This window comes from Cynocephalus volans, chromosome 13 (assembly GCF_027409185.1).
Source record: "Cynocephalus volans isolate mCynVol1 chromosome 13, mCynVol1.pri, whole genome shotgun sequence".
Lineage (NCBI taxonomy): Eukaryota > Metazoa > Chordata > Mammalia > Dermoptera > Cynocephalidae > Cynocephalus > Cynocephalus volans.
Window position 1 is genome coordinate 45,711,107 of NC_084472.1, and position 8,934 is coordinate 45,720,040.

At 40.9% G+C, this 8,934-nt stretch overlaps 1 protein-coding gene across 1 annotated transcript in view; it reads right to left on the reverse strand.

Annotated features, from left to right (window-relative positions):
- Positions 1 to 8,643, reverse strand: part of CFAP53 (cilia and flagella associated protein 53) — a 45,168-nt gene extending 36,525 nt beyond the window's left edge. The window contains exons 1-3 of the mRNA XM_063077427.1: positions 8,575 to 8,643; positions 3,508 to 3,737; positions 2,857 to 3,030 (exon numbers count right to left, since the gene is read on the reverse strand). Coding sequence (XP_062933497.1) covers positions 2,857 to 3,030; positions 3,508 to 3,737; positions 8,575 to 8,643 — 473 coding nt within the window. The remainder of the gene's footprint in view (positions 1 to 2,856; positions 3,031 to 3,507; positions 3,738 to 8,574) is intronic.
- Positions 8,644 to 8,934: the final 291 nt, after the last annotated feature.

Consider the following 8,934-nt stretch of genomic DNA (forward strand, 5'->3'; position numbering starts at 1 on the left):
AATAAAATACCTAGGAATTGAGTTAACCAAGGATGTCAAAAATCTCTATAATGAGAACTACAAACCACTGCTGAGAGAAATTAGAGAGGATACAAGAAGATGGAAAGATATCCCATGCTCTTGGATTGGAAGAATCAACATAGTGAAAATGTCCATACTACCCAAAGTGATATACAAATTCAATGCAATCCCCATCAAAATTCCAAAGACATTTTTCTCAGAAATGGAAAAAACTATCCAGACATTTATATGGAATAACAAAAGACCACGCATAGCCAAAGCATTGCTGAGCAAAAAAAAATAAAGCTGGAGGAATAACACTACCTGACTTTAAGCTATACTACAAAGCTATAATAACCAAAACAGTATGGTACCAGCATAAAAACAGACACACTGATCAATGGAATAGAATAGAGAATCCAGAAATCAATCCACACACCTACAGCCATCTGATCTTTGACAAAGGCACCAAGCCTATACATTGGGGAAGAGGCTGCCTCTTCAGCAAATGGTGCTGGGATAACTGGATATCCATATGCAGGATAATGAAACTAGACCCATACCTCTCACGATACACTAAAATCAACTCAAAATGGATTAAGGATTTAAATATACACCCTGAAACAATAAAACTTCTTAAAGAAAACATAGGAGAAACACTTCAGGAAATAGGACTGGGCACAGACTTCATGAATACGATCCCAAAAGCACGGGCAACCAAAGGAAAAATAAACAAATGGGATTATATCAAACTAAAAAGCTTCTGCACAGCAAAAGAAACAATTAAAAGAGTTAAAAGATAACCAACAGAGTGGGAGAAAATATTTGCAAAATATACATCTGACAAAGGATTAAGATCCAGAATATACAAGGAACTCGAACAACTTTACAAGAAAAAAACAAGCAACCCAATTAAAAAATGGGCAAAAGAGCTAAGTAGGCATTTCTCTAAGGAAGATATAGAAATGGCCAACAGACATATGAAAAAATGCTCAACATCACTCAGCATCCGGGAAATGCAAATCAAAACTACACTGAGATACCATCTCACCCCAGTTAGAATGCCTAAAATCCAAAAGACTCTGAACGATAAATGCTGGCGAGGTTGCAGAGAAAAAGGAACTCTCATACATTGTTGGTGGGACTGCAAAATGGTGCAGCCTCTATGGAAAATGGTATAGAGGTTCCTCAAACAATTGCAGATAGATCTACCATATGATCCAGCTATCCAACTGCTGGGAATATACCTAGAGGAATGGAAATCATCAAGTCGAAGGTATACCTGTTCCCCAATGTTCATCGCAGCACTCTTTACAATAGCCAAGAGTTGGAAGCAGCCCAAATGTCCATCATCGGATGAGTGGATACGGAAAATGTGGTATATCTACACAATGGAATACTACTCAGCTATAAAAACGAATGAAATACTGCCATTTGCAACAACATGTATGGATCTTGAGAGAATTATATTAAGTGAAACAAGTCAGGCACAGAAAGAGAAATACCACATGTTCTCACTTATTGGTGGGAGCTAAAAATAAATAAATAAATTCACACACACGCACACACACAAAAAAACCGGGGGGGGGAGGGGAAGAAGGCATAACCACTACAGTTCCTTGAAGTTGATACAACAAGCAAATAGAAAGGACATTGTTGAGTGGGAGGGGGGAGAGGGAGGAGGGAGGGAGGTTTCAGTAATGGACCACAATAATCAACCACATTGTATATCGACAAAATAAAGTTAAAAAAATAAATAAATAAAAATAAATGAGAAAAAAAAAAAAAAAAGAAAGACATCAATGAATAAATGGTGAAAAATGCTGGCTGGTTAGTTCAGTTTGTTAGAATGCTGGGCTGACACCACCAAGGCCCAGGGTCGATCTCTGTACTGGCCAGGAAAAATAAATAAATAAATAAAAAAGAAGAAAGGGGGCAAAATGAACAAACAAGCCATCCTGAGGAATATAATAGCAATTCTTAGAAGCACCAGAGGCACTGAAAGTATAATTGAGGAGTTACAATATAACAAAATTATAAATTATAAATATGTTCTTGCTCTAAGAGCTGTAGCTCTAGGAAGAAATATAACACAGTGAGACTTTTTAGTCTATCTTTGCTTTAGAAGTAAGAAATCTCTTAGTATGTGAAATTAAAAGCATCTGCCAAGTTCTTGATGATGCAACACTATAGGTCATCTCAGAGGATCACCCTTGAGTACTTCCATACAAACCTTCCCGGTGTAAGTGCACAGTATTGGGCTGAAATCAGGGCAATAGACAGGGTATCCTAAGATGGACCAGCAAGATGAAAAGGAATATGGAGGGGACCACAAGATCAGACCTAAGTATAGTGAAGACCAGGGATCTGAAAACTAAGGGTTATTGCTGGTCTGGGTCAGGAAGTGAACCAGAAGTCCAAGTGATCAGACCGCAAGGGTCAGGATACCAGGTTAGGAAACAGACAATAAAGAACAGAGAACCAAGCACACATCAGCACTGTGGGAAACTATAGCAGTAGAGGTAGAGCCCAACTCTACCAAAGACTCTGTGAAACAGGGGCTTTAAAAAACCTTAAACAGCAAGGCTGAGGGTAATACCTAAAACTCAATTACAAAATCTCACTTGGTACTTCCATTCTAATTGGGAGGCAAGCACAGAAAATGAGAGCACAGTTCTCAGACACACTCAATACCTATAGTATACAATGATATGTAATATAATTACCAAGACTTAAAGGTACAACTACTGAGTTTATCTTCTTAAGGCTATAATTTACTATAAATTAGCATTCCTAAATCTTTTTTTAAATATACCAACTTTGGATTTTGTTTGTGTGTTTTTCCAATTTCATTACCTGAATTGCTGGTCTAGCTTTTCAGCCACAAAATCCTGTCTCTCTTTTTCTTTCTTCTCTTTTAATAATCTGGTTTTCTCCCTCATTCTATCTTTTCTCTCCTCAGTGGTTTCTTCTTTCGATTGCATTTCAGTAAAATACTCATTTTCTTCTGATGCCAAAAGATTACGTAGCCTGAAACAAAAAAGGCAAAAAAAAAAAAAAAAAAAAAAAAATTAAAACTGTCATGCCACTTGTACCATTTTACTAATTTTGTTATACTATTTCAGATTACATGTCTAATCATAAATTTTGTAAGAAGGAAAAGACTATTGCAGTCCTCCATTAAATAAGACTAGTTGCCATTTAAGGCAGTAAAGTAACTGATCTATGCCATATTTTATTTGATCACATACAGATGAGATATGAAATGTATATCTTCAACAAAAGAAGTGAAATGAATAGACTTTAAAGTAATAAAATATGAAATAATATTTTGTTTTCTATCAAAACACAAGGTTATCGCAAGTAGAAATATTAACAAGTAATAGCTATCGATTTGACTGAATATCTCAGCCATGATCTTTACTATACTTGATTTTGACTGGTCAATCTCAAATTGTAGTTTTAGAAATGTTTCATAGTCCAGGTCACCAGATTTGTGGGCCTTACTTATTTCGTCTTTCCTCAGTGTTGATAATAAACCCTTGCACAGCATCTTTGACTCTTGCTCGCACGAGGCTGTCCAAAAACTTGTGGTTGTTGTGCTGGTCCCAATCAACTTTCAAACGATCCCGCTCATTTGACTTAATGGAAGCCAAAATAGCACGATGCTCCTGATGGCTGCGTTGGATTCTTTCCAGGTGTCGCTCCGTCCTCTGGCCTTTGGGAGGCTTGGCTCTCTGAAAACAAAAACCAACTATCATTTATGATAAACCAAAAATCAATGACATATTTTCAATTAATCATGACCCACATCAATACCCATACTAAATAAAATTGAGTATAAAAAACTAATACATTCTGCTACAACTGAAAACAGTTTAGGAACCTAAGGAGTAACTTGTTTGCTTTTCTGGGCCTATACCTTAGATGTCATCACATTAACCTCAAATATTTCTAACGTGATATTTGAGTAAAAGTTGATGGAATTATAAAGTTAAAAACTCGAACAGGGGTGTAGAGATTATCTAGTCACTCCCAGGGACATTAAGTGATTTGCCCAAGGTGCTCCAAATAGTTAGGGCAGACCTGGATAGAACAAGAATTAGAGGTCTTTTAAGCCCTGACTTTGATCTTGCCATCCACTATCTCAACACTGTTTATCAGGGGTAGACATCATAGTTACCACATCAAAATACTTTCAAGGAAAAGGGGCTACTATCTAAGTATAGTTCTCCCTTGGTATCAGTGGCGGATTTGTTCCAGGACCTCCTGAGGATACCAAAAAAGGGATGCTCAAGTCCCTTGCATAAAATGGCGTAATCCTCCTGTATATCTTAAATCATCTTTACTTATAATACCTAATGCAATGTAAATGCTATGTAAATAGTTATTATTTTTTATTGTTGTATTTTTTCCCCCCAAATATTTTTTCGATCTGTGGTTGATTGAATCTGTGGATGTGGAATCATGGATGTAGAACCCACAGATATGGAGGGTCAGCTGTACATAGGACATAGTGAACTGTGAAAATGAAAAACCCTGTACTAGGAATGAAGGAAGGAAGGGAGAGAGGGAAGAGGAAAAAGGGAGAGGAAGGAAAAGAAAAAAAGCTGGTGGTGGAACTTTATTCCTATTTCTATGGTACCAGAAGTTTTAAGGCAAAGGCTGTGCTTCTGACATATTGGGATAACTTGAATTTCAGTAAGTATATTATTTTCAGACAAATGTCTACTAAAAAGTTGGAAATGCATGCATCATTTTGAATACAAATTGATAAACTTTATAAAATCACAGAGACTATACCTTTTTCTTTTTTTTTTTTTTGTGACCGGTAAGGGGATCGCAACCCTTGGCTTGGCGTTGCCTGCACCACGCTCAGCCAGTGAGCGCACTGGCCATCCCTATATAGGATCCAAACCCGCTGCGGGAGCGTCGCTGCGCTCCCAGTGCCACACTCTCCCGAGTGAGCCACGGGGTTGGCCCTACCTTTTTCATTTCTGTATTCTTAACATTGAGCATTATGCCTACCAGAGTCAGGTTCTCAATGCAAATGAATGAATGAATGAATGAGTGAATGAATCAAACAATGTTTCTAAGGTGGGCTTGATTTAATTTCTGCACCTCTTGGAGCCACCATGAAATCCATTGTCTTAAGCTTTGGATTTTCAGCAACACTTTTTTTTTTTTTTTATAAAAGATGACCCGTAAGGGGATCTCAACCCTTGACTCAGTGTTGTCAGCACCATGCTCACCCAGTGAGCAAACTGGCCATCCCTATATAGGGATCCGAACCCATGGCCTTGGTGTTATCAGCACCATACTCTCCTGAGTAAGCCATGGGCTAGCCCCTTCAGCAACACTTAATGAGTCATCCTTAGGTGGGTTGTGAGACTGCAGTGCTGATTCACAGGAACAAAACTCTTAACTCATGAGGCAGAGAGTCAGTCTGATAATTTACATTTAGAACATCACTGTCAGGATTACCAGAATACTAGGGTTAGGTGTTTGTAACAAAGTCTCCTGGGGAAAGAAAATCAACAGTGAAGATAGCTTGATGAAAAGATTCAGGGCTTGGGATACACATATACCTACCTAGATCTAGCTGAACAAGATAAGGCAGGCCTGAGGTGAGGAGACAGATGTTGGGTTTTATCATGGGAAGTAGCTAATCCATATCTGAATTACGTGGAGGCTAGAGCCAGTTAGTTAAACTACTGTTCTCTAATATTTATGTCATTTTACGGATGCAGATTCTGTGACAAGAAGCAGAGCAGGGTCACAGCTGTACCGTGGGCAGGACACACAGCAGAAACTCAGGCTCCCAGTAGACGTATGGGCTGAGAGCAGGAACTAAGCACCAATGTCATCTAGGAACAATTGTCTCCAGTTGTCAGGATAGGAATCAGGCTCTGAGGTACATTTTGGCTGAAGAGGGGAATGGGGGTGAAGGGTGGTGAGAAACAGCATAAGCAGTAGGCAGGGTATCAGGAAGCCCTTCAAGGTTTGGGGCATCCTGTTTAGGACTCTTTGGTCTGGGAAGGACCCAGTCTCTGGATGAATAAGGCATGACCCGGAGTTCTCTAACAAGGTGATGCCTGAACTAAGTTCAGGCAGTCTTGGCATTGCTCAAAACCATCACTGTTCAATAGAAATATAATGCAAAACAGATATGTAATTTTAAATGTTCCAGTAGCTGCACTAAAAATAAAGAAACAAGGGGTATTAATTTTCATAATATATTTTATTTAGCCAGTACTGTAGTGGATTGAATTATGTCTCCCCAAAACTCAATGAAGCTTGAATTGGGTCCCCCTAATTTTATGTATTAGAAACTTCACCCCCACTGTGACTGTTAAGAGGGTGGGAAATCCTATTATGGTAATTGAAGGGTGGAGACTTGAAGAAGTGATTGGATTGTAGGACCATGCAATAGTGAATGGATTAAAAATGGTGGTCAGGGGTGTGGTTCTGGGGGCTTTAATGGAAGAGGAGAGTCTCTTGCTCTCTCTGCTTACGAGACCCCTGGATCACTGTTGCCACCACCAGATGCACTTTGGACTTCCCAGCCTCAGAAACTGTAAGCAATACATTTTGTTTTCTTTCTAAATTACCCAGTTCCAGGTATTTTGTTATAAGCAACACAAAATGGACTAATACAAGTACTAAATATTGGTTAAATTTGGTTAATATGAAAATATGATCATTTCAACATGTGACTCGAGGCACATTTTATGTGCTTAAAAGCCACGTGACTACCATATTGGACATTGCAGCTCTAAACCATGCTAAAGGCAGGAAAACTAACTAATAGGATTTACTAACTACCTTGTGTTTTTAAGGTCACTGAAGGCTTTTGTTACTGTAACATTTCAAATTATAGTTTCTAGGATTACAGTTTACAGTTATGCAATGTCTTAAAGAACAATGCCTTACATCCTAGGTTTGCTTCTGGCCTCTACCCATGATTATGTTGAACAAATTACTTAATCTCTTTTTGTCTGTTTTCTCACCTGTTAAATGAGCAAAATAAATGCTTATTTCTAGGAGATACTCAGCAAATAGCTGCTCCTTTCACTTTGCCATTACTTCAAACATCACATTTTTTATTACTTTCTCCTGGGGAACTGTTTAGGGTCCAAGTCTCATCTATTGGTGGCTTTAATTCTTCCCCCAACACAACTCCATCACCTCTGACGTCTATGCTTCTCATCACACTTGGAGACCTGAGAAGGAGCAGATGTACCACCTCTGACCTCTTCCTTTTCCTCTTAATTCTTCTATAAGCACAAAGTATTCAACAGGCCTGCTTTGCCGGTTTGGTGGTATTTTTTTTTTTTTTTTCTCTTCCTTATTGATTCCCAACACAAGTAATAGCACCCAACAAATGACCAGCCCCTCAACCCTGTGTTTAGATACAAAACCCAAAGTAGATCGGTTTCATGAAGTCTGTCTATAATTATCACCTCGAACCCCACAGCCTGTAGAAGACTCCAGTCTACTGCTTTCCAGCTTCAGATCCTGCAGTCCTTGGACCAAGAGAAGAGGAAGCAGGTCAACAGGCCGACTGAAATTTGCTATGTGCACTGCAGAGTATAGTAAAACCATATACTTGATGATCTCTGATCTTTCTTCCATAAACTTCCATCACAGACAATATAGCACATCATTAACTATTGGATTAACCTTAAGTGGTTTTATGTATGAACAAGGTGTTTCTGCAATTAGATCATAAGTTCCTTGAAGGCAGGGATCAGGCTTCTAATGAAGGGTAAATCTCCCAGGATCACTGTATTCAACCCCCCTCCCCCTCCCCATCTCCCACAGTGCTGTGCACACAGCAGGGTCTCTAGCAATAATTCTGTAATTGTCTAATCACACATGGTAGGTTTTCTGGCCTGCAGAAACTAGTTTGTAGGGACAAAGGAATCCAGGTGCATGGACCAATGTTTAGGGTTCTCAGCAGGACCCATCAAATTCTGCAGCAAGCAGCACTGGCCTAGCCTCCTAATATCACCCCAGCCTTAGAAGCATCCACCCAGCATATTTCCAAGCCTGCAGGGATACTTCTGTCTAGCAAGGTTACCGGTTGAGTCAGCACAGGAAAGGCTCTATAACCACTCACAACCCCTCACAGCACAATTCCCCTTCCACATGCGATTTCTCTAGAGGACAGGACCAGGCCAAGGTCTTTTAGCTGAATCATGGCCAGCCCAGACCCCAGATCTGACTCCCTGACTAGTGCCCTTTCCTCGGCACATACTCCCCATTGCAAGGGGATAGACCTCCTTCGGGTGTCTTGAAGGCAGAAAAACCTCAAGTTCCCAAGTGGTGATTCTCCAAATACAGACCCTAAATATAATTGGAGCGGGGGCGGCGGGAGGAAGGGGATATAGGGGAATGGGCGGGTAAGGGGAGGGGTAGATAGGTGAGCGACCTTATCTTTCCTTCTTTTCACCCACCGCATCTGGCACCTGATCCCTCGAGAAAGCTAGGGGCCAGGTTGGGCTGGCCTAGGCCTGTAGTGCGGGAAGATGGAGAAAGCCGTAGGATCCCGCACACACATCCTGTTCTTACCACGATCACAACTTTGGGAGTGGGGCCCTTAATCTCCCGCTGTACGGTGCCAAACCGCTGGCTGTACATTTTCCAGCCCCTTCGAGACGGGGGCGGTGTCTGCCGCGGTTCTGTAACCCCTTCGACCTGCGGGACCAGCTTCCGCGACGCAGAGATCTGGTTGCCATGGTGCACCTCGCGGGGTGAGGGGCTGGTGAGGGTGAGAGGGTGGGGCGGAAGTCAGTCCCGTCACCATGGGGGCCACGGACGCCAGGACTCGCGACTTCCTCTTGCAGCCGAGGAGCTGAGTCTGCGCGGTCCTCACCCCGCCCCTGGCCAGACCCCCACCGACCTCGCTCGCTCCCTTCCTCTAGGGTTCAT